The 26,871-nt window shown below is 37.0% G+C and overlaps 1 protein-coding gene across 1 annotated transcript; it reads left to right on the top strand.

The window, feature by feature from the left end:
- The first annotated feature begins 1,618 nt into the window (after nt 1-1,618).
- On the top strand, nt 1,619-26,165 carry ZFAND1 (zinc finger AN1-type containing 1). Its single transcript, XM_047074082.1, has 8 exons — nt 1,619-1,679; nt 9,327-9,369; nt 10,268-10,307; nt 12,541-12,668; nt 12,754-12,845; nt 14,069-14,190; nt 24,935-25,090; nt 25,184-26,165. Exons 1-8 carry the CDS (start codon nt 1,625-1,627, stop codon nt 25,352-25,354), a joined length of 807 nt encoding a protein of 268 aa, XP_046930038.1. The 5' UTR covers nt 1,619-1,624; the 3' UTR covers nt 25,355-26,165.
- The last annotated feature ends 706 nt before the right edge of the window (nt 26,166-26,871 follow it).

Here is a 26,871-nt window from a genome sequence, read left to right as displayed (position 1 = left end):
GGAGAAATCCACAAAGGAGAACAGAGATGAAAAAGCTAGCAACTGCAATCTTGATTAGTCTAATCATCTAATGCTCCCTACAATTCCAGAGGAAGTGAGCTGAAAAAGTAAGAATATTTTAATTTTTTGGTTTGACTGATAAAATATTTGCCACCTATCTAGAACATTCTAAACACTAGTAAAATTCTAGAAAACCTGCTATTGATTGACCCAAGCAGCTAAAAGAAACATACAAAATCAAGTTAAGTTGCTGATTCTTAGATTCAAGAATACCAGAAGTCATTGATACTTGAATTTTAGTCCTGGCTTTTCCACTAATTTGGGCAAATCATTCATTTATTTTTAAATGGCTATTTATATTGGGAGAGAGGCCACATGAGTGGGGGAATGGGGGGAGAGAGAGAGAAAGAGAGGGGGAGGGGTGGAGAAAGAGCATCCCATGCAGATGCCATGCTGTCAGCCCAGACCCTGACTCAGGCCTCCATCCCACAAACCTTGAGATCATGCCTTGAGCAAAAATCCAGAGTTGGATGCTTAATCAACTGAGCCACCTAGGCGCCCCTGGGCAAATCACTTAAATGCTATAAATCCATTTCCCCATCTTAAACAAACAAAGACACTGGGATAACTGATGTCTTAGGTTGCTTCCAGCTGTAAAATCTGAAGTTTTTCCAGAGACACAAGCAAATCTGAGATGGAGATCTTAAACAGATTTATTCAAGAGCAAATCTTGAAGTAATGATAATTGTTTCCCAATCTCACCCTTCCCCCATCCTTAATGAATATTGATTTGGATATACCCAGTTATATACGAAGCATTGAATACTTTTCTAGTTCCTGTCATGAGTACATTTTTGATTGTCACTCATCCTACTCTGAGTCGTGTCTGATGTCACCTCAGTGGAATGGTATCCATTTGTACCCCACCTAGAAGAACCTCTACTTCCTTGGTACCTTTTAAAGTGGCTCATCAAGTCTGAAACTCCCCTTTTCCCCAATGGAATCACAAGCTTACTTCAGGGAGTTGGGAGATGGGACTCTCTAAACTGAGCGACTCAGTGCAGTTTATTACACACTTGGGACCTCAAGAGCTACAGACTTAAAAAAAAAAAAAAAGATTGGGGGAAAAAAACTTTAAAAAGCCTCATGACTCCCTTGCAAGAGGCATTTACTTTATATCCACTGGTGTAGAACGCATGCGGAATTGGATAACCAGTGTCGTCCTTCTCTTGATTACTGCAAATACTTGTGCCTGCCACAGTGCTGGTTTCCAGAGTTACATTAATTTTAAAAAGACAGTCCTTGTGAGGTCGGCCCCGATTTGAGTTGCTGCACAGAGGGAATTTCAGCATGCAATATTTTAGAAAAGCAATTGGGCATATCCATAAGGACTGGGCTCGAAGACGTCTGCCTAGGAAAAAGACAAACAGACCAACTCCTCTCTCTTTGCGCCGCCTCCCTAGGCGCCTGGAGTGCATACACACTGGTCACTCCAGGCACTCACAACAGGGTGACTGCTTCCGGTGAATGCACCAACCCACCTGCAGGCTCCGCCCCGAGGTCCGCCACCCTCCCAGCAGGCGCTGCGCGTGAGTCGTAGCCCCGCCTCTTGCGGCGCTGTGCTATGGCGGAATTGGACATAGGACAGCACTGCCAGGTGGAGCATTGCCGGCAGCGAGGTGATCTAGCTGTCCTTAACTCTAGGCGTGGTAGATGTGTACCCTGCTGAGCCTCCACGGGTAGTGGCGGTGGGTGAGGGGAGGTCGTGGGCCGGGGTCGAGTCTGAGGAGGCAGGGCGGGTACGTCCCTCCTGGGTCGGCAGTGAGATGTGTTGGTATTTTTGTTGCCCCTGAGCCTTTGGCAGTCTGGCGGTCTCTTTGGAAGGGAACTATGCAATTTCTGGAAACATGGCTTGCAGTGTTCATTTTGGGTTTCGAGTGCGCTTTGCCAAGAAGTTGCGTCGCTCCCAGTCCTTTCTGACACTTAGGTCTGGGAGTGTGGAGACCTGTGTTCCCCTCTGGTCCTGCCACTGCGGCCTTGGGCAAGACCCCTCTCTTTCCCAAACTATTTATCTGTTCCTCATCTGTCAGATGAAGGAGTTGAGCGAGATCCGTTTTAAACCTGGTCTTCGCAGCTTCTAGTGAGAACGCCCTTAGCTTTGATCAGACTCTCCTCCTCGGGTTTCTACTAGGATGATCACCATGCTCACTCAGTTATGTCATTCTTTGAATATCACTGACTCAACATTTATTGAGCATCAGTTTTGGTGCTGGAACTGCATAGGAGGGTATACAACACGATCTTTTCCATAGAAAAGCTTTCAGAATAATCTGCAGTTTGGAGCATTAATAAGGTGATGTTCTCTCTATGCTGAACTGAGAGACGATGTGATATACACACAGTCCAATGTAATAGTCAGTGGTAGTATGGCACAGGCCTTAGGATGGCCTGCATCTGGAGCAGGCAAGTTCCCAAAGCATTACAGCGGTATAGAATGCTCAGTCTTTGGTACCCAAGTTTCACTCCCAAATGTGTGCTATGACTGTTGGCCACTGTTTGCCTGGGTGGCAAACAGGTTTCATCTCTCACTGCAGCCTCGGTTATTGGTAGTAGGTACCTGGTGAATGGAGTACTCTTGACATTTAGCCCAGATTTCATGGGAATGTTAACAACTGATTCGTGATACCTGTTGTGGTCAGTGGGCAAAAGGGCACAATCCCTGGTAGGTTCTTGTTACCTACAGCACTCTGTGTGTATCTTTTACCACTAGCTGTCATGGCCAGCCGTTCAGGAAACCTATTTCCTTGCACATCTTTCACAGAGAACCTTAGCCAATTGGGTTTTGACTGTAAATTATGTTTATGTCTTGTATACCTGATTACCAAATCCATGGTATATACCAACTTCTGATAGCTCTTAAAGTATAAATATATATGAAATGAGACCAGGGTGTAGCTCTTTTGGACTAGCAGAGAGGGGTTTTTAGAGGGTATTATGTGAGTATCCTAAATTTTGTTTAGCTTTTGTTGGATAGAGGGATGGTGTCAGGAAATTACCTTCATCTTAACTCTTCCTTCTGGGTCCTCTTGGTTTGCATTTAATTTTTAGTTCATCACCAAAAGTGCAAGCATGTACAATTTCTCCAATTTAAAAGAGGCATAAAAGTTGAACAGTATTTTATGGTTCAGTTTCTTGTTGACAAATGAATACATACTTCCTTGGCCTGAAACATGCTCACAGTGTCGTACTTCAGAACAGTGGTGTCAATTCACTTAGGCTACTTCTGAGGTATAAGAAGAAGAGCTTTGTTCAGTCTCTTGTTCCACAAACTGAATTATCCAGGGATCCTTGTGGATTATAATAGGATCTCTTCTTTCTGTTTTGGATAAGGTATCCTGTAGGATGAGATCTTTTGCAGGGCAATTGTAGTCTTTCTGTAAAGTGTGGTGCCTTTTGTCTTCACTTTGTAAAAGTGATGTGATTGGACATTTGCAGCTTCACTTGGCTGTATACTGTAATATGAGGTCAAAATAGTTTAAACAGTCAATAATTTGGAGAGTGATTGTATCTAGTGAGAGTGGATACTTTTGTGTGCTTTTCAAAAATTCATTTCCTAGCTTAGTTGTTCCTCAACAGAAAGGAAAAACAATTCAGGACTAAATATGGCAGTATCAATTTATCTATTGGATTTCTGAAGTATCTTTGAACACATTTCCCCATAGTCACCACAGGATTTTTCTGAGTTCAGTGTATTCAAAACAAGTTAATTGTTGCAGTTATTACTAATTAGTTACTTCCTATTCATATCTTTTACATCTATCTCATTTGGTTTTTGCAATTAACCTGTGAAGTACGTGTGACATACAGTATAGAAATATGTACACACATATAAACATGTACATACAGAAGACATGATATGCCTGTACCTAATATCTATTTATGTCTATACTACCTGATAATAGAGCTTTGGTTTTGTGTGCATACACACACACACACACACACAGAGTACTATATTCTATATCAAATATATATCCAAAGCCCTATTTTTTTAAAATATTTTACTGAGTAATACAAATGGTTCATTTTATTTCCCTATAACTTTTTAATTGGCATAGTTAACATACAATGTTATTAGTTTCAGGTGTGTAATAGATTCAGCAATTCCATATGTATTACTCAGTGCTTACCATGATAAATGTAGTCACCATTGTCACCATACAATGTTGTTATAATATTGATTATATTCACTATGCTGTACCTTTCATTTCTGTGACTTACTTTATACCTGGAAGTTTGTACCTCTTAATCCCCTTTATCTATTTTGCCCATCTCCTCACCCACCTGTCCTCTGGCAACCAGCAGTTTGTTTTATGTAGTTGTCAGGTTTTTGGTTTCTCTGTTTTGTTTTTTAGGTTCCACGTACAAGTGAAATCATATGGTATTTCATTTATGATACTCTTCTGGTTCATTTATGTTGTCACAAATGGCAAGATCTCATTCTTTACGGCTGAGTAATATTCCATAGTATGTGTACATACCACCTCTTTATCCATTCCTCTATTGATGGACACTTGGGCTGCTTCCGTATCTTGGCTATTGTAAATACTGCTGCAGTAAACACAGGGATGCATAGAACTTTTTGAATTACTGTTTTTATTTTCTTTGGGTCAATAATGAGTAGTGAGATTATTGGATCATATGGTATTTCTATTTTTAACTTTTTCAGGAACCTCCATACTGTTTTTCACAGTGACTGAACCAATTTACATTCTTACCAACAGTGTATGAGGGTCTCTTTTCTCCACATCTTTGCAGACACTTATTTCTTGTGTGTTTGATTTTAGCCGTTCTGATAGGTGTAAGGTGATATTTCATTGTGCTTTTGATTTGCATTTTCTTGAGGATTAGTGATTTAAACATCTTTTCATAGTTCTATTGGCCATTTCTATATCTTCTTTGGAAAAAGGTATATTCAGGTCCTCTGCTCATTTTTTTTTTAATGGAGTTATTTGTGGGTTTTTTTTGGTTTTTGAGCTGTATAAGTTATTTATTTATTTATTATTTTTTTATATTTGAGATATTCACCCCTTGTCAGATCATTTGCAAATATCTTCTCCCATTCAGTAGATTGCCTTTTTGTTAATGTTTTCCTTCAGTGCACAAAAGCTTTTTATTAGCTGTAGTCCCAAGTTTGTTTTTGTTACCCTTACCTAAGTTTTCTAGGAGTTTTATGTTTTCAGGTCTCACATGTAAGTCTTTAATCCATTTTGAGTTTATTTTTGTGTATGGTGTAAGAAATTTGTTCAGTTTCATTCTTTTACATGTTCAGTTTTCCAAACACCATTTATTGAAGAGACTCTTTTTCCATTGCATATTCTTGCCTCCTATTTTGTAGGTTATTTGACCATGTAAGATTTTAGACCATTGTGTTTTCATTTTCATTTATCTTCATGTATTTTTGATTTCCTCTGTTGATTCATTATTTGATAGCATGTTGTTGAGCCTCCAAGTATTTACGGTCTTTCCAGACTTTTTCTTGTAATGGATTTCTCATTTCATACCATCCTAGTTGGACAGTCTTCCTAAATTTATTAAGACTAGTTTTGTGGCCTAATATGTGGTCTTAGAGAATGTATTCTGTTTTTGGATGGAATGTCCTGTATATGTCTGTTAGGTCCATTTGGTCTAATGTTTCATTCAAAATCACTGTTTCCATATTGATTTTCTGTTTGGATGATTTATCCATTGATGCAAGTGGATTGTTAAAGTACCCACTATTTTTATATTGCTGTCAGTTTCTCCCTTTATGTCTGTTAGTAATTGCTTTATGTATTTGAGTTCTTCTATGTTGGGTACATAGATATTTACAATTGTTATATCTTCATGTTGGATTGTTACTTTTTGTCTTCATGTAGTAGGCTTTGTCTCTTGTTACAGTGTTTGTTGCCTTGGCCTTTTTTTGGCTTCCATTTGCATGTTAGGTTTTTTCAGCCCTTTACTTTCAGTCTGTTTGTGTGTCTTTAGGTCTGAAGTAAGTCCCTTATAGGTAGCATATAGATGGGTCTCGTTTTTTAATCCATTCAGTTGCCCTATGTCTTTTGATTGGAGCATTTAGTCCATTTACATTTAAAGTAATTATTGACAAGTATGTAGTTATTGCCATTTTGTTACTTGTTTCATGGTTGTTTTTGTAGTGCTCATGTTCCTTTTTCTCTTCTCTTGTGGTCTGATGGCTTTCTTTAGTGTTATGCTTGGATTTCTTTCTCTTTATTATTTGTGTATGTCTTACAGGTTTTTGATTTATGGTTACTGTGAGGTTCATATATAACATCTTATGCATACAGCAGTTTATATTAATGTGATGGTTACTTAAACTTGAACATTTTAAAAAGCACTAAATTTTTACTCTCCACCCCCCACCTATGTTTTATGTATATATCATGTTTTACCTAATTTTAGGACTCATTTTTGTGGATATCCTTAATTACTGCCTTTTAATTTTCATGCTAGTTTTATAAGTGATTTATCTACTACCTTTATTATATGTTTGCTTTTACCTGTGGAATATTTTCCTTTCGTAAGTTTCTTCTACTTAAGGTGTTTTCTTTCCACTCAGAATTCCCTTCAACGTCTTGTGTAGGGCTGGTTTAGCGGTGATGAACTCCTTTAACTTTCGCTTATCTGGGAAACTTTATCTCTCCTTCTATACCGAGTGATAACCTTGATGGGTAGAGTATTTTTGTTTGCAGGTTTTTTCCTTTTAGTACTTTGAATATATCATGCCACTACCTTCTGGCCTAAAAAGTTTTTGCTGGTAGCCTTATGGAGTTTTCCTTATATATATGCCTGGTTTTTTTTTTTTTTTTTTTTCTTGCTGCTTTTAAAATTGTCTTTTTGCCATGTTAATTATAATTGGTATGAACCTTCTTGAGTACATCTTGTTATAGGTTGTCTTCACTTCTTAGATATGGATGGCTGTTTCCTTCCTCAGATTTGGGTATGTTTGTTATTATTTCTTCAAGTAATTTTTCTGCCCCCTTCTCTCTCTTCTTCTGGGCTCCCTATCACGTGCTTTTTTTTTTTTTAAATTTTTTTTTTTTCAACGTTTATTTATTTTTGGGACAGAGAGAGACAGAGCATGAACGGGGGAGGGGCAGAGAGAGAGGGAGACACAGAATCGGAAACAGGCTCCAGGCTCTGAGCCATCAGCCCAGAGCCCGACGCGGGGCTCGAACTCACGGACCGCGAGATCGTGACCTGGCTGAAGTCGGACGCTTAACCGACTGCGCCACCCAGGTGCCCCTATCACGTGCTTTTTAGTACGCTTGATGATGTTGCTGAGTTCCCTTATCCTATTCTCATTTATTGTTTTTTCTTTTTCTCCAGCTTGGTTGCTTTTCATTATCCTGTCTTCTAGATTGCTGATCTGTTCCTCTGCCTTTCCTAATCTCTTGTTCTCTCTAGTGTGTTTATTTCAGTTATTGAATTCTTCATCTCTGACTGGTTCTGTTTTACATTTTCTGTCTATGTGTTGAAGTTCTCACTGATTTCATCCATTCTTTTCTCAAGTCCATTGAGTATCTTTGTGACTTATACTTGCTTTTTCGGGCATAGTGCTTATCTCAGTTTCTTTAAGCTCTTTTCTGTGACTTTGCCCTGTTCTTTCATTTGGGACCTATTCCTGCCTCTGCATACTGTGTAACTCTCCGTGTTTGTATTTGGGAGATCTGCTATGTGTCTTGGTGGTGAAAGTTAGTGTACTTCTGTAGAAGAGGTCCTGTGGTGCCTTGTAGCACAGTACCCTCTGGTTGCTAGAACCATCTGTTCCAGGGATGTCTTCTGGATGGGCTGTGTGCACACTGTTGTGCCTGAGCCTCCTTTGCCTTCATCCCTGTTGGCTGCAAGACCTACTTTGCCTGCTACTGGGTGGAATTTGGTTCCTATATTGTTGAGAGACCCTGGTGGGCCTGTAGGTGAGTGGGCCAGCAATCAGACTAGGTGTCTGCCATCAGCCTCTGTGATCCCACTGAACAGCAGGGCTTTCCCTGCTGCGTGGCCTGCTAAAAGTTGCTGGAACTTTGGGCAGACTGGTGTGTGGGATTATCTCCATCTCTCCGCAGGGCAGGAGTCGCTTTGGAGTGACACTGGTCCCTGCTGGGACTGCTTGTAGTGTGACAGGAGAGGAGCCACTCTGGAGGGAGTCTGTTGAAGTGAGCGGGTTGGATGTGGTGGAAACGTAGGTGAATACATGGGCAGACACAGGGTGCTGGCAAGGTGGTCGGTAGTTAGTGCTCGTTTCTCCAAGCGTACAGCTATCTGGCCTGGGAGAGGAGAAGAGAAATGGTGCCTCCTAGCACTTTTGTTCTTGGAGAGGTCTGCTGGAGATCCCTGTCTCTCTAGTGCACACTCTGAGATTAGTAAATGAATTGCTTTCATGAATACCCCAGGTGTTTTTCAAACTGCTGCTTCTGTGCTAGTTTCCAGCAGTTATTTATCATGTTGGCTCTTTAAGGGTCAGGACTCAATTTACTATTGCCTCCAGCTCTTGGAGATTTTTGAAGTACCTGGAGTTAAGCCCCACTGATTTTAGAAATTTGCCAAGTTTAGCCTCCCTGGTTTTCAAAGGCAGATGTTCTGGGACTTCCTGTTCCCAGTGACTGGGGTGCACGGTATGGGCTCTGATCCTCTAGCTTTTCCGTGTTTTGTGGTGTCTCTTCCATTGATGGGAAGTCTTACACAGGTTTGGTTCCTAACTGTCTGCACCCCTCCTACACTTCTAGTGTGGCCTCTCTCGGTAGGATTAAGTGTGGAAGGTCTGTTCTAGCTGTCTTCAGGTGGTTTTCAGATGTAGCTGTTATCTTGGTTTGCTGATGGGAGGAGGTGAGCTCAGAATCCTCCTACTCTGCCTTCTTCTTTCCACCCCCTCCCACAAAGCTCTACTGTTAAACAGTTTGTAGTGTTGCTAGATTAATAAACTGTGGAATCATAATCGAAACCCAGGATTTTCACTTCAAATGCAGGACTTCTGCAGTATAAGGTACTCAGAAATAACACATAGTAAATCTGGTCAACCATAACAACCCAGAACTTTTTTTCTGATTTAGCACACTACAAGTAACATTTATCTTCTGATAATCCAGTTACTCTCCGTGCTTGAGGTTTTGATAGCTTTTGTTTAGCTACTTGTTACACTAGGATATTGGTCAAAAAGGAAAGTTCTCCAATAGATGTAGTTCAGTACTTCTAAAAATCTTTTTAAGGAAACTAAATCAAAATTGGATACTGACCAGTGCATATAACATTATAACATTTTCCCTCAATTTTAGATTTTCTCCCATTTGTTTGTGATGGTTGTTCAGGAGTATTTTGGTAAGTTAAATCTTTATGCAGCATTTGGGAATAATTTTAGTGTTTGTAATAAGACATTTATTTCTGAAAAGCAGAATGATTTAAAATAGTTCTTTAGCCATTGATATTTTATATTCATAATTAGAAAAAAGATTAGGCATAGGCTCTGATTACTTGTGGATATATGTGGCTAAACTTCAAACTTTCAGAAATGGATTTATGTGTGTGATTTTTTTTGTGTGTGTAAAAGTTGTATTTGTGTCTTAATCGTAAGGGGAGAACATATCCACAATTCAAAGAATACGGTAGAAAAAAAAATCCAGGTATTGTTACTACTCTTCATCTTAGTTAATCAAATGAAGAGCCCAACCTATACATCTCTTAAGTTGGCTATCACATGTTCTTCGTACACATATCACATGCAAAGTAAAACCTGGAACCTAACCAAAGATTTTTGGAAAATGTGTTTTCTTTGTAATTAAACTTTGATATTTTAGGCATTTCATTGATTAAATAGAACACTGAAAGAATTATTTTCAGAAGATCACTCAAAGATTTATTAGGATTAAATAAAAGTAATGCATATTTTTAAGTCCTTTAGAACAAGAGCACTTCTTTGACATTTTATTTGTGATGGTCTTTGAGAAATACAAAGAATCTTTTAACTCCTTTTATTTGCACACACCTTGGAGCACTCAAAGGTATGTTAGAGTGGTGAATCGTATTTGTGTACATTCAACAGTTGGGTTTTGAGACTCTAGATACTCTACCTTTTGCCATTTCAGCTTATTATATGCAGAGTTTTAATGTCATGTAACTAATCTTAAGGATACTAGCCACTAAAATATCTCCAATTAACTGTAGTTATATTTGATTGTTTGTATTTAAATAAACACTTTTTTTTTTTTAATTATTTAAGCCTTGAACACAGAAGCAGGGAGTCACACAGCTGTCGTGAGGTATGTTAATAGTTCTCTTAATAAAACCTGTTTCTGTTTATGTACTTTGATTTTGAGTTTGATTCAGTTTAAAACCAGTCAGTGTACCACAGATTAAAATTTGGCATGCTAAACTGATGATGTAAAGAGGCTCTTACTTCATTTTGTTATTTTTCATAGTTCGTTTTAAAGAAAAATTGGTCTCCTTAGTAATGACAAATCGTTAGAATTCTCGTATATTTCCGTTATGTTTACTTAGCCCACTTACAGCTTTAGGCTCTATATTTATAAATATACAGTGGAATTAACAGCCTCATCATATACTCCTTCCAGTTCACCTTCACTGTTTTGTTCATTTTCCCTGGATCCTGGTGTTAGGATTGTGTGGTTGCAGATTGTTCTGACTCGATTGGCCTTAGATCACCAAGAACAAACTTGTAGTCCGATAAAAATCCCCACACCAATTCTGACCAAATTGAGACATTAATAAGGGCTGTTAAATAGAAGCCAAAGTATCCTCTTTATTACTCATAAAGGATAAACTGAATGAAGCTTAGTGTAGAGCCTACTAGGGTGCAAAGGAGATTCAGAATTAGGCAGATTTTCCCACCAATCACACAGTGCTTCACCAGGTTAGGCCTTGAAGAGAAAGCTGAGCCCAGCATGCCAAATGTAATTTTCTCCAACTCATAATAAGTGGCTCCACCTCCTTTGGTCCGAGAAAGGCAGAAAGTTAAACTGAGCTCACTCCATTTAGAAAGAAGCATTTGACCCACACTTTTCAGTTAGTATTTATTCCTGACCAGCAATTACCAAGCACTTTACTGAGGATTTTTATATCTGTTCTCTCAATTATAGAAAATTCGAGTTAAATGAACTTCTGTTCAAATCTGGTCCTTTGAGGTTGAGGTGATTTATGTGATGAAAATAAAAATTAGCATATTGGTATTATGCAGGATTAGTTGGAGAGAAATAGTCATAGTAAACATATTAATGTTTCTTATGCAGCTTGTAAATCCTTGTACTTTCCTTTTTCTTACAATATTTGATTTCTATGAACGTCTCTTGTGCAATGTCAATTAGATCTCATTAATTAAATAATGAATTGAAAATCGTTTTACCAGTGGACCATTAGAACAAATTTGGAAAAGTAGTTAAGAAGTTAACCCCAAGGGGCACCTAGGTGGCTCAGTCAGTTAAGTGTCTGATTGGATTTCAGCTCAGGTCATGATCTCATGATCTCCTCCTAACAGCATGGAGGACCCTGCTTGGGATTTTCTCTCTTTCTCTCCCTCTGCATGTCCCCTGCTGCTGCTGCTGCTGCTGCTGCTGCTGGTCCTTTCCCCCTCCCCCCTCCTCCTCCCCCTTCCTCTTCCCTCCCTCTCCCCCCCTTCCCTCCGTTTCCCCTCTTGTGCTTGTGTGCTCTCTCTTCCTGTCAAAATAAATATTAAAATTAATTCCAACAAGGTATAACTACCATTTATATAGACGAATGCCCTTTGGTTGTAGATTTTAAGAAATTATCTTGGGGCACCCGGGTGGCTCAGGTGATTGAGCGTCTGTCTGACTCTTGATTTTGGCTCACCTCCTGATCAGAGGGTTGATGAGATCCAGCTCTACATGAGGCTCTGGGTTGACATCACGGAGCCTGCAAAAGTTCATTCAACTCTAGAAACATGGTTATTTAAAACTCAAACTATCCTGACCTGGATATATATATTTTTTAATCTTGTAACATCTCTTCTTCTGATGTAATATTTGCTGGTAATACAATAATACATGCAGAATAGAGAATGTATCATTACAGAAACTGTCTTTAATCTTCTGTATCATAAACATAATTTTAAGTGTTCTTTCATATATATACGTATTAAACTAAAGTCAGCATAGAAAGTAGTTATGACTTGCTCTTTGAGGGTTGATGAGATGGTCACCTAAGCATATTATTATGGGGGCATCTTTGTTTAGGACTGGTACAGAGTAGAACTCTAAAATTATGAAGAGTAACTGAATAGTCATTTTAACTTGACTTAGAAGATAAATACACCATAGTAAGAAAGTTATGAAAATGTAGAACAGTCAGCACAGTAATCATTTATCACACAAACATTTATTATAATCTGTTAGGTGAGAGAATGTAAGTTGCTCTAACAAGTTTAAGCAAAAATGTTACATATGTTGCCTTCCAAAATAGATGTTGATTTGTGTTATATATGAACTCTATAATGCCATTTCCTCCTTTTTCCATTTTCAGGTGACCATAATCAATGAGAGACTGAAGTCGGATAAGCCCACATCTTACCCATGCTCATTCAGGGACTGTGCTGAAAGAGAGCTTGTGCCAGTTAAATGTCCTTACTGTGAGAAGAATTTTTGCCTGAGGTGATCACTCAGACCATTCAAATTCTATGTATCTGTTTAAGTCTTGCAAATACGTGAACTAGTGTCACTCTTCTGTTGCTCATAGGCACCGTCATCAGTCGGATCATGAATGTGAAAGACTGGAAATTCCTAAGCCTCGTATGGCTGCCACTCAGAAACTTGTTAAAGACATTATTGGCAAGTATCTAGAAAGTTTGGTTGTTTCCTTACTGCTGTATATCTGTTAGTTATGGAGTCCTGCTTCTTATGTCAGCTTGCCACTTAAGGAAGGTGGGTTTTTTTTTTTTAATGTTAATTTTTGAGAGAAAGAGAGTGAGCAGGGGAGAGGCAGAGAGAGAGAGAGAGAGAGAGAGAGACCGACAGACAGCCAGAATCTGAAGCAGCCTCCGGGCTCTGAGCTGTCAGCACAGAGTCCAACATGGGGCTTGAACTCATGAATTGTGAGATCATGACCTGAGCCAAAGTTGGATGCTTAACCAATGGAGCCACCCAGGCACCCCTGGAAGGTGTTTTTAATGGCCCCAATGGTTGCAACCTGGTATAGATTTTGATGGCATTTATGTGCCCATATTTCTTAGAATGCTGACCAATGAAAGATTGGAAATTCTATGGAAGTACTTACCCGATATTCTCTTTTACTGGGCCACTTAGATCAGCTGGTCAAGTATCATGGCTGGAAATGGTATTCATAAGGCCAGCGCAGTGGTTTGCTTTCTCTAAAGACTAATCATTAAGTCTCATCAGCTGTTCTGTGAATGCTGCTGATAATCTGAGGTGCTGGGAAGAATGTATCTGTTGCTTAAACCAGTCTCTCTGCCAACATGTTCAGAATTTTCATTCTGTATTAAGGGTAGTACCTTTATTAAAATCTATGACCAAATCTTAAAAGTTTTCTGCAGGGGTACCTGGGTGGCTCAGTCGGTTAAGTGTCCGACTTCAGCTCAGGTCACGATCTCACAGTTCCTGAGTTCAATCCCTACATCGGGCTCTGTGCGGACAGCTCAGAGCCTGGAGTCTGCTTCAGATTCTGTGTCTCCCTCTCTCTCTCTCTCTCTCCCTCTCTGCTCTGCTCCTCCCCAACTCATGCTCTCTCTCTCTCAAAAATAAATAAACAATAAAAAAAAATTTTCTGTAGGAATGTTAGTGATTTGTTTTGGATTAAATAGGCTTAAATTGGAAAGGAAAGCACATAACAGTGAGTTTTTTCATGTAGAGATTGCTTAGATCAACCTTGATGATATTTTTATAATAGTCATGTATGATACCAACAAAAAAAATGTGGTTCTGTATAACTATTATGTGTTATTTGTGTATATTTCAAAACTATAACAAATAATAGAACTCTGGAAATTTTTAATGTAAAAATTCTATGTGCTTATATGCTTATACTTATTTCTTAGATTCTAAGACAGGAGGGACAGCAAGTAAACGAAGGAAAGGTGCAAAAAACAGTGAAACGGCTGCAAAGGTAGCGCTGATGAAATTAAAGATGCATGCTGATGGAGATAAGTCATTACCACAGGTTGGTCTCAGATTTTGAAAAACAAAAATGTTTCAAATATAGCCCCCTTTTGACTCCTCCCACCCAACAAATAACAACTTATCTGAACTTGAAATGTATTGTTACTGGTATATGGTATATATCTGCGTAGATAATAATTTTGACTTTTTCACTTTGAGAAGTTACAGTGAACCAGATCAACTCTTTTTTTCACTTGGCATCATATTTTTAACATTTGTCCATGCTGATACATTTAGTTCATTCATTTTAGTAGGTATACATTATTCCATAGTATGAATATGCCACAAATTATCCATTTTCCTAATGAAGATTCAGATGTTTTGCTATTATAAACTGTTACAACAGTGAACATCCTTGTGTATATGTGGGAATGATTTTCTAGGGTGGTCCCTTTAAAACTCCATAATATCCATTATATTTTATAGAACATTCCAGTAGGTACTTGTGTACATACATACTACATACCTATATACATAGCTTAACACATTATCAGTAATACGTAGCCTTATATGTTACATACTAGCCTTATGTGTTATATACTCTGATGTTTTTTTATTCTGTTTTATTTTAAAGACTGTTGATTTTATAACCCCTAAAGGATTGAGACCATCAGATTGAAAAATGCTACTTTAGGGAATATACCTAGAAATAGACAAGCTGGGTCATGGAGTTTGCTTATCTTCAGCTTTATTAGACTGTTGTCAGTTGTTGTACTGATTTATCTCATTCCTACAGTGTCTGAGAGTTGGTGTTTCTTGTTTCTAAATTTACTGAAGTTTAAAGTTGAATTTCCTTTGTGACTAATAAGGTTCAGCTACTTTGCATTGACTTATTGGCCATTTTACCTGTGTAAATTATTCATATCCTTTGCACAATTTTTCTGTTGGGTTTTTTTTTTTGGTACTGCTAAAAATTATAGGATTGTTCATATATTCTGAATTCTGATGCTTTCTTGAGTAAATGGATGTCACATATCTTCTCAGTCTATGGCTTGTTTTCACTTTGCTTTTAATCTCTTTAGTAGTTCAGACTTTAGAATGTTAATGTACTCAAATTTATCGTTTTCCTTAATTTGTATGTTTGGAAATGAGATTTTCTTATATTTTCTTTCAGAAGTTAAAAAAAAATTAACTCGGGGCGCCTGGGTGGCGCAGTCAGTTAAGCATCCGACTTCAGCCAGGTCACGATCTCGCGGTCCGTGAGTTCGAGCCCCGCGTCAGGCTCTGGGCTGATGGCTCAGAGCCTGGAGCACGTTTCTGATTCTGTGTCTCCCTCTCTCTCTGTCCCTCCCCCGTTCATGCTCTGTCTCTCTCTGTCCCAAAAATAAAAAAACGTTGAAAAAAAAAAATTAAAAAAAAAAAAAATTAACTCTTTGTTCCATTTCGAATTTAGTTGTAAATAGAGATATTTTTCCCCCAGTAGGGATTTCCTGTTGTCATAAGATCATGAGTTCCTCCTTATAATGATACCTTTGTCATACACCATATTGTTCTAGACATGTAAGACTAATTTAGGGATCTCAGTTCAGTTCCTTTGGTCTGTTTGTCTTTGCATTAATATCAAACTGTCTTAATTATCATAGCTTTATAATAAGGACAAGTCTGTCCATGTTATTCTTTCAGTCACATCTATTCTTGGCAATTTATTCATTTGTAAAAAAAAAAAAAAAAAAAAAAAAAAACAAAACCAAAAACCTACGACCACTTTGACCCGTTCTTTGAAATTGCAATTTTGATAGGAATTAATGCTAAATTTTAAACTAGAGACAGTTGACATCTTTAGAATTTTGATTCTTCCCATCTATGTCTATGATTGATCTTTCCAACTTTTCTTTAGGTCTTTTTTTTGATCTTTAACATTTTATAATGCATATATATATATTACATATATATTTATATATCTTAGTCTGCTAATTGTTTTTGCTGCCATTGTAAATAACTTAAAAAATTTTTTTTCTAAATGTTTATTTTTGAGAGAGACAGCATGCGAGTGCAGGAGGGGCAGAGGGAGAGGGAAACACAGAATCTGAAGCAGGCTCCAGGCGCTGAGCTGTCAGCACAGAGCCGATGCCAGGCTCAAACTCACGAACTTTGAGATCATGACCTGAAGTCAGACGCTTAACCGACTGAGCCACCCATTGTAAATAACTTAAATGGCGCCCCCATTGTAAATAACTTTAAAAAAATTTACTTTCATGACTGATTATTGCTCGTTGTTTGTTGTATGTTGTTCTTCCATCCAGCAAATAATCTTCCTAGGAGTACCCATAGTTAGATTTTCTGGGATGTTTTCTGTGTAGCCTTATCTTCTGCAAATGACAGTTTTGTGGTTGTGTGTGTGTGTGTGTGTGTGTGTGTGTGTTTGCCAAATTTTCTTTTCTCTTTCTCATTATTATTGTCTTAGTGTATTGGCTGAGATCTCCAGAACATCTTGAATAATGTGAGTGATAGTAGGATTCTTCATCATTTCTCTGACTTTAATGCAAATGATTTTAAAGTTTCATCAGTAAATACTACATTTGCTGTAAATTTTCAGTAGAAGCCTTTATCAGGTGAGCAGTACTTCTTTCTGTTCCTAGTTTGCTAGGACTTTATATCATGAATATGTATAAATTCTTACTGTAAGTTTTTTTTCTACCTCTAGTAGGATGATCAGGTATCTTTTCTTTCCTTATGAATGTTTTCAATTACATTAATCTATTTTTCTGTAAAATCACCCACATCTTCCAAAACAAACTACTTGACTCTGGTATATAATTCTTTTAAAAGGCACTGCTAAATTGATTAGCTAATATATTATTGTTTGCGCTATTAGTAGCGAGACTATGCACATAAAATTTGTTGAGTAGCTTTCTCTCTTCTATTCTTTGAAATCTTTGTAGAGGATGGGGATTATTTGTTCCTGAAGGGTTGGTAAAGGGTGTTACAACGTTTGAATCTGTTGCCATTTTTGAGGGGAGAATCTTGAATATGGTTCAATGTGTTAAATAGTTCTTGGTTTATTTGGATAGTCACTTCTTCTGAAATTTTGGTAAACATTAATTGGTCTTAAAACTTACTACCTGATGTAGATTTTCCAGTTGATTGTTCAAGTTTTTCTCTTATGTTCCAAGATCTCTATTGTGTCTTTAGTAGTCATTCCATTTCATTGTTAATATGTTTCATTTGTACTTTATTTTCTCCTTGAACAGTCTTGTTAGAGGTGTGTGTGTGTGTGTGTGTGTGTGTGTGTGTGTGTGTGTGTTTATATTTTAGTTGTAAGAAGCATATCTTGGTTTGATTGACCTTTCTACTGGTTTTCTGCTTTCAATGTCACTAAATTCTGATTTTTATATTTCCTTTTATGTTGGATTTTCTGATCTTTTTCCATCTTCTGACCTTGACAGTGAATTTATTTTCAACCTACTTGTTTGAGTGTGGGTTTTTTATTTGGTAACTTGATACAGTTTTAAACACAGAAGTTACAAAAGTAGTACAATGATTTTTTCCACATCCTTTATCCAAATGTACCAGTTACTTACATTTTGCTCATTTTGCTTTGTCATTTGCAGTCTTTCTCCTGCCACCCCTCCCATTTGTATGTATTGATATGCATGTCTGTGTACGTGTGTGCGTACTAATTTTTGGTCTGCTTGATCTATTGGTTTCTGAGACTGAGGGTGTTAAAATCTCCTGCTACAACTGATTTTGTCAGATTTCTTTCTTGTAATTCTAATGTTTTTTCTAAATAATATTATCAGGTACATGAAATTTTTTCATCGTTGTATCTTTATGAATTTTACCTTAAATCCTATTGTGAATTATAATACTGTTTCACTAGCTTTCTTTTAGTGAATGCTTAACTGTTACGTCCTTTTAAAATCCCTTTTATATTCAACTTTTCTGTGTTTTGTTTTAGGGTGTCTTTTGTAAGCAGCATATAGCTGGACTTTCTTTTTTTAATCCAGGTTGATAATATCTCTTTTATAGGTGAGTTGAATCCATTTGTATTTATTGTGATCACTGATACATTTGAACATACTTCTTCCATCTTAAGCTTTCTGCTTATCCTTTTCCTTGATTTATTTCTCTCTCCTCACATCCTTCATGTTGATTGCATTTTCTATATTCCCTTTTATTCTGCTGGTTTAGAAACCATTGATTACAGTCTTCTTTTGTTAGTGATTGTTCTTAATATTTTCCTTTTTTTTTTTTTTGAAAACTTCATTTGTTGGTTTTAAAATTGCAAATGTAGTACATGCCTTTACAAGTGTAACTTTTAACAGATCTGTAAGGAGAAAAACCAAACACACGCTCCTGTGTCCATGTCCCTCCCACTAAAGCAGTTGTTTTCAACTGAAGGTGATTTTGATCACAACTGGGCATGGGGATGCTATGAAATCTAGCGGGCATAGGCCAGAGATTAACTATACATAGGACAGTGCCCACAATAAAAGTTTTCTGACATTCCCAAATGTCAATAGTGACAAGGTTGAGAAGGGCTGCCCTAAAGTATCCAATAATATTGCTCAAATTGTTTTGCAATTATTTTATTCCTTAGGCATAATAGTAAAAACTTGTATAGCACTTACTTTGTTCTAGGCCCTCTTCTAACACATTTAATCCTCACAACATGCTTATGAGATAGGAACTGTTATCTCTCCCTAACAGGTAAGAAAACTCAGGCACAAAATGGTTAAGCATAGCTAGTAAGTGGTGAATTACAAATCGAAACCAAGTAGGCTGGCCTCAGAAAACAGATTCGTGATGCACTTAATAGTTCATCATGGAGCATGACACATGTCTGTAGCTATAACTTTTCCCCTTGCATTAATGTGTGTCTTTATACACATATATATTTATACATATACATGGATGCATACATATATGTGTGTGTATACCTGTGTATAATTTACATAAATGGATGTTTACTTGTATATGTATGCAAGCGCATAAAGAATGTTTTTTGGTCATTATTTTATAAAAATGGCATCATCTCATTTAGTCAATACTTTTTTTTTGAGCCCCTACTATGTATCAGGCCCTGGGTATACAAGAGTAAATAGAAGTCCTTGCCAACATGGAATTTATATTCCAATGTGGTGAGTTAACTGTTAAATACATACTGCCATGTCAAATAGTGATTATAGCTGTAAGTGAAAATAAAGCAGGTTTTAGGTAGATTATTACCTGTATATATCCTTATTAATGCCCAGCAGAAATTTTCTCAAGGGAGCTGGTATAGCTCTAACTCATTCTTTAAAAACTAGATAAATATTCCATAGTGTGGATGTACAGGTCTGTAGATTCTTACTTTGCCATTTTCCTATTGATGAACATTCACTTTGTTTCCAGTTTTGTCTACTGTGCTAAGTAGTCTTGGTCTGGTTTCTTCTTTTTGTGAGATAAATTCCCAGGAGTGTGTTTGTTGGGTCAAAGGATACGTGTATTTTAAATCTTCATAGATGTTGCTAAGCTGCTTTATAAAGAAGTTGCAACAATTTACATTTCTACTGGCAATAGTTATAATAGCCTTTATTGACTGATTACACTATGCCAGCCATTGATTTTTGGCTTTAAATTTTTTTTACCTCCCTTAATACAACCTCCTGGTATATTATATATCCTCATTTCACACATGAATGATTTGAAGTTATTTAAGATCACTCGGGTGATAAACCTGCCATCTTACCCAGTTTAATATACTGCCTCTTGTGGCCAGATATGAGGTGCGCTTCCCCTCCTCCCATGGTTTCTAGTAGCTGTTATATGTTTTAATGTGTTCCAGTCTAATGGCTATAAAAAGATACCTTCTAATTGCTTTAATTCGCATGTTCAGTTTGAGCATCTTTTATTATGTTTGTTAGCCATGTGTAGTTGTTCTTTCAATCACCCTTTGATCATTTTTCTTTTTGGTTGCCTGTTAACCCATACTCCTGTCTTTTTATTTTGTTTGGACAACTTCTTATGGAAACTCTTGGAATATAATAGATATTCTTTTTCCAAATCAGATTGATTATAGGTATGTTTTCAAAATATATCAAATATATTGATTTCACTTATGTATCTTGTTGACATGTGTTTTAATTTTTTCTAAGGTGTGCCTTTTTCTGCTTCCCCGCACCCCCCACTTTGGTTTCTTTAGGATTTTTATTTTTTGGCATTTTGCATTTGTCTTTAATCCATCTGGAATTTGTTTGTAGCATGTAATAGGAGCTGAGGACCCAATCTTATTTTCTTCCAGTTTTTTAGCTAGCTTTGCCATCACCAATTATTAAATCATTTTTCCTTTTGAAGATGATAGTTGGTATTCCAATTCATGACAAGTTTAAGATTTATTTTTACTGGATCTATTTTTGGATTTCCTATTCTATTCCACTCATATTTTTTTTTACTCCCAGGTCAGTACCAAATTGATTTGATGCAATAACTCTATAGAATGTTCTAATATATGATAATGTAAGTTCACCTATATTTTTTTCTTAGCAGTTTTTTTCTTCATATTTATTCATGCTTATTCTATTTAAACTAAAACTTTCTCTGAGATGGGGGGATGGGCAAATCAGGTGAAGGGGAGTGGGACATACAGGCTTTTAGTTACGGAATGAAGAAGTCATGGGAATAAGAGACATAGCATTAGGAATATAGTCAATGACATTGTAATAGCATTGTATAGGGACAGATGGTAGCTATACTTGTGAGCATAGCATAATTGTATAAACTTGTTAAATGACTGCTTTACACCAAAACTAATATAACCTTGTGTATTAATTATACTTTAAAAAAAAAAAAAACAAACCTAGGATTTTTATGGTTATCCTAATGGGACAAGGTTTTAAGTGACAGACTCCAGCAAGTAACGTTAAAGATCATAGGCTCTTTAAAGGAGAAATGGAGAAACTGAGAGAAATCATTATAAATAGCATGAGAACACAGTATGGTCTTTAGAAATGTGGCTTTCCGTGTCCCCCAGTTCCCACAAGGATGTAAGCTGTGAATAATGGTGCCGACAGGAGGTAAAGATTTGGCCATTTATGAGAAGCCCCCTTGGCTATTCTCAAGAGGATTTTTACCCTTTTGATACCTTCCTCTTTATCGTGGAGATTCTGGCCTCTCCCTGCTCACTAGGTATAAGTAACTGATGGAAAACCTCAATACATTATCTAGGGATTTCTGTAAAGTTAAAGTAAAATTCAGTCTCCCAACAAGTTCTGACTATTAGCAAGTCCTGACTGAGTATCATTCCTGAAGGATTCACTTTGGGTTTGTGCTATAGAACATTGTCTTCCTGTCTAATAACCTTGTATGCCTTTTCATTTATTAAAATCGTGTTTTAGTGACTTCTGTAACATTTTATGTTTTTCATTTAAGTCTTATTCCTTTTCATCCCTAATTATCTCCTGGGTTTTGTTTTGTTGTGAACATAATGTTTCCCCCAACCTCTATATCTAGGTACTTCTAATATAGAGAAAAAAGATGTTCAGTCACATTACCAAATGCTTTTCTTTGCCTTCAATTTCCAGGTGAACAATCACACCCCATTAACATAAGGGTAGTTTTAATTTTTTTAATAATTATACTAGCTGGTTCCCTTTTTTGTACTGTATTATCTAGAGTCTCCATTGTAATGTTTTATAATGTGATAATAGACATGTGCTAACAATTTTAATTTTTAACATATATAACTAAATACCAATTTGTCTCTCAGAATTTAAAGTTACTTGGTATTGTATCCTCTTGAATGAGACAGGAGTTTGACATGCTTTCTCAAGTTGAATATGTCCTATCCCATCATCCTTGTTCACACATGATTTTTAAGTCAGTACTATAGCTATTTAAATTGGCCAACATATTTTTTTGAATTTCTCCTTTCCTTAGGACTCACTTTTGTTTTGGCTAAACTACTGGTAGTTCTTTCATTAAGAGTCTTCATTGGTGAACTCTTTGAGTCTTTTTTTGTCTGAAAGCGCCCTTATTTTGCCCTCACTTGAGCTGGATTGTCCATTAAGAGACTCTCTCAACTCTCTTAATATACTATTCATTGTTCCCTGTTGTCTATTATTGGGGAAACATCTGTCAATCTTATTGCTTTATGAGTAATCAGTCTTTCTCTAGTAGCTTTTAAGAGTTTGGTATTTTCCAATTTCAGTGCAATGTTTCTACATCTGGATTTATTTTAATTACCCAGCTTGGGCCTGGAGGTACATCTTTAATTCCACTTATTTCTTCACTTTTGGAAAATTACAGTCATTTTCTCTGAAGATTGCTTCCTTCTGAAATCTTGTTAGACCTATTTTTGGGATGTATAATTTCTATCTTTGTATCTATTTGTGCGGCATTCTAGAGGACTTCCTCAAATCCATCTTCAGGTCAATTAAGCCTTTTTATTGAAGATTATCAAAATTTCTCCTGTTTGAGTTTATTTCAGAAACTGTACTTAAACATTTTTATATTTCTCATTGGATCTTCATAGCTTGTCTTACTTCATTTGTTTTTGTTTCATACCTTCTTGTTCCATTTTTATGGATATTTCATAATTTAAAAAACTTTTAGGGGTGCCTGGGTGGCTGTTGGTTAAGCGTCCAACTCTTGATTTTGGCTCGGGTCCTGATCTCATAGTTGTGAGATCAAGCCCCACTTTGGGCTCTGTGCTGATAGCCTGTTTGGGTTTCTCTCTCTCCCTCTTCCTCTGCCCCTCTCCCCACCAAATAAATAAACTTTTTAAAAATAAAAAAAATAAAAATAACTTTTTATAATGTCTTTTTGAATTCAGTTAGCTCATCTGCCCATAGTAAGGTTAACTTTTGAATTTCCATTTGTAGATTCTGCACGTTCATCTTGAGTAGGAGGTTCTTAACTGTATCTCACTGTTGTCACTCACCTCTTCCTTTGGAGCAATTTTGCATTTTCTTCCACTGGCCTTACTCAGGACTTCCATTCCAATCCAGGTTTCAGATTGGCAGTTTGGGCTTTTGCCCTCCAGAGATTTTCAGATTATTTTGGATCCATTTACTGACTTGGAAGATGCTGGCTTTGTTTGCTGTCAAGAGGTTTTATCCGTGCTTCTCTGCCTTTCTAAATATTACTTTCTGTAAGCAGTAGTCAGCATTCAGCAGCACCTTCTTCAACTTTCTTTCCTGGAGCACAAGTCCTCACTAGCTTCTCCTTCCAAGCAGTGAGCCAGAGCCAGGTACTTCGCCTCCATGCAGCACTGGTTTCCCATTAACCCACAAGCTGAACTCTTGGCTCCTACTTTGTCTTCTGGAACCTTGAAAGTCTGTGGCTCAGCCTACCTATCACTTGTTTGCATTTGTTATGTTTTTGATCCTCAAGCATATTTTGCTTGCGCCTTCCTGCCCACCTTCCTTCCTTTCAGTGAGGCTGTAACTTTTACATTCTTTCCTTTTGTATTTATGCTCTTGTTACCTTGCTTTGGAGCAGGAACTATTAAGTTATAGAATTGGCCCAAGGCTTGAATTTCTGATAATTTTTTTCTTTTAATACTTGTTACCTGTTAGGACACATTTCACTGGTTTTCAACAAATCTAAATTCCTTTGTGTTTAGATGGAAATCGTGTTGAATCTATTATTTCTTACCATAATTGTGATATTTTCCCTATAATTAAGAGATAATCCAATTGTAACAAAATATTTATTGTAGCAGGAATTGGTCTGTAAAGCTACACTTTGTTAAAGCAATTGTTAGGAATAGGGGAAGATCAGGGGCCAAACACCTTTGCTCCTCTTTATTTTTCCTCCTGCATTTGTTAACTTAGCAAGAAAATACAATGTAAGGAAGCATATAGGGCATAAAATACTAGAGGAACCGTCTCCAAATCTCTGAATCGTTCTGTTTTGTTATGGTACTTATTTTATTGACTGATTGTTTGGACCTTTTGTTCTTAAGAGCCCTGCTGCAACTAAATATGTAGTAAGGTCTTTCAGGTGAAATGTTACTATGTATCAGGAAACTTTAAATTGCAAGTGACAGAAATTTGATAACAATAACTTAATGAAAACAATTTTTTTTAATCCTATAATGGGGAGTGATGCATTGATCTGATCTCAAGGGATGACTGGATTCCAGGACTCATCCTCTTGAAAAGAGTCCATCTGTTTCCTTGACTTTTCTCTCTGTATTGGAGTCCTTTCCCATTTGAGGAAACTTTTCCACATCAGTTCAGGAACAGCTAAGAGGGTTTGGAGGGGGATAGATAGGTAACTTCAGGTTTAATTCAATAAGACTTAAAAAAAAAAAAAACAAAAACCAAACAACCAGATTGCTCTTCCCTCCTTCTAGCTTTTGAACATAAAAAAATCCCAGGAGGGGTGCCTGGGTGGCTCAGTCGGTTAAGCATCTGACTTCAGCTCAGGTCATGATCTCACGGTTTGTGAGTTTGAGCCCCACATCGGGCTCTATGCTGACAGCTCATAGCCTGGAGCCTGCCCCTTCCCTACTCATGCTCTGTCTCTGTCTCTCAAAAATAAACATTAAAATTTTTTTTAAAAAATCTCAGGAAAAGCCTTTGATTGGCCTGTTTTACATTACATGCTTCCGTTTGCACAGACCGCCCTAGCTAGGGTCTTCAGTCCTATGCCCATGCATTTAGGTGGATTCATGGGTACTATGATTGGTATTCCCAGTAAAAGTTGTATCATTAGAGGGTAGTCCTCCAACCAGGAGAAGACAGGAAGAGAGGTCATGAGACAAAAAGAGATGCCTGTGTCATATACATAATCTATATTTTAACTTTTTATTTTTACAGAAAGAAAGAGTTTACCTTCAGGTTTTCTTACCTAAGGGGAGCAAAGAGAAGAGCAAACCAATGTTCTTTTGCCACCGATGGAGCATCGGAAAAGCCATAGACTTTGCGGCTTCTTTAAGCAGTCTTAAAAATGACAATAATAAATTAACAGCTAAGGTAACAACTGGTCATAATTTTTTCATAAAAGTTTTAGGATACTCTTTTACCAGCATGTTTGTTTATTACAGTATGATTTATTTCCCTTAACAGAAATTAAGGTTATGTCACGTTACTTCAGGAGAAGTCTTACCCTTGGATCATACTTTGGAAACCTGGATCGCTAAGGAGGATTGCCCTTTGTATAATGGTGGAAATATTATCTTGGAATATCTTAATGATGAAGAACAGTTTTTAAAAAATGTTGATTCCTATTTGGATTAGTCATGTAAGGATTCAAGCCAGAAATGATGAGGAAAATTCTCTGTTAAGTCCATTTCTTTTACTACACATATCACATATGTTTATTCCTAAAAGTTCCCTTTTAATTTATTTCCATTTTGTCATTTCCATTATCAATCTTCAGTTAAATTGAATTTGAGTTTTTGTGTTTTAAGCTATGAACTGACATTCAATTATTAGCAAATTTTTGTATTTAGCTTTTATTAGGTTATGGTTAGTAACGACAAAAAAGGTGTATTTCATTTATTTTAATGTCAGCTGTTGATTGGTTGTGACTCTCCTGCATATCACCGTTACTCTAGGATCTAAGCTGAAGGAAGGAATGACTGCATTTTGGATATTGCTACTTTTACGACAGAGGAAGAAAGAGCTGACTTTTAGAAGATACACGTAACATGGCTAAGCCTAGCATCATGAGGCCAGGAAGTATAGCCTTAACTGTATGTCAATATGTGTAACTTGATGTGTGTACATGAATCATAGAAACTTATAAGAGTGAATGAGATGGTCTCCAAGTTTTTGGATGAGGAATCTCAGGCTTAGGAAGAGGAAATGGTTTTCTTGGTGTCCCCTAACTGCTTTGGGGCATATCTCTCTGATAAAGATCCTCTTGCAATAGGATTCACCTTTATTTATGTAAATGTATTACAAATGAGAGGAAAGGTGAGGTAGCACAACTTCATTACAGTGTCTTTATATCAATGCAAAATACATGCCAAAAATAACTATTTTTAAAATGATGCGTCTGATTGGGGCGCCTACGTGGCTCAGTCAGTTAAGTGTCCGACTTTGGCTCAGGTCACCATCTCACCATTCATGAATTCGAGCCCCATGTTGGGCTCTGTGCTGACAGCCCAGAGCCTGGAGCCCGCTTCAGATTCTGTGTCTCCCTCTCTCTCTGCCCCTCCCCTGCTCATGCTTGCTCGCGCTCACTCTCTCGCTCTCAAAAATAAACTTAAAAAGATATATTTAAAGTGATGTGTCTGACTGATATATTCCATCAGTACTCAACAAAGTACTACCATATGGAAGGAATAGAAATAATTTCTATTTGTTTTTGTCCCTTGTTGGGGAAGGCTTTGTCCCTTTTCTATTTTAATTATCATGGACACATATAGTGGTTTTAGGTATAATTAAATAAAGGAATAAACTCAGAATATTCATTTTCTCTCTTCATCTTTCATGCAAGGAATGGAGATAACTTCTGACTTCTGTCAACTACTGACACATTTGTTTGGTAGGCACTCAAATAACTACTTTAACAAACAAGAATTTGATTATAATTGTGGCGGTGAATATGATGAGATATATACATTCTTATAACTATAATACAAAACTCTGTAGCAGGTGCCAATTGAGTAAGCAGACAGTAAATATAGCTATGTTCCAGTGGCCCTTTTATCAGAAACTACAGGACCAGAAGTAGAAATAATCCTTAAATATATTCCCAAATACCAGAAAGTTTTAACACAGACTAAATATCTTAGCATCTGTTATAA

The sequence above is a fragment of the Lynx rufus genome, unplaced genomic scaffold (assembly GCF_022079265.1).
Source record: "Lynx rufus isolate CCGP_SWC_20201006 ecotype Redwood Valley unplaced genomic scaffold, mLynRuf1.p SCAF_12, whole genome shotgun sequence".
Classification (NCBI taxonomy): domain Eukaryota; kingdom Metazoa; phylum Chordata; class Mammalia; order Carnivora; family Felidae; genus Lynx; species Lynx rufus.
Note: the sequence above shows the minus strand (reverse complement) of the source record. Positions and strands in the feature narration are given on the sequence as shown.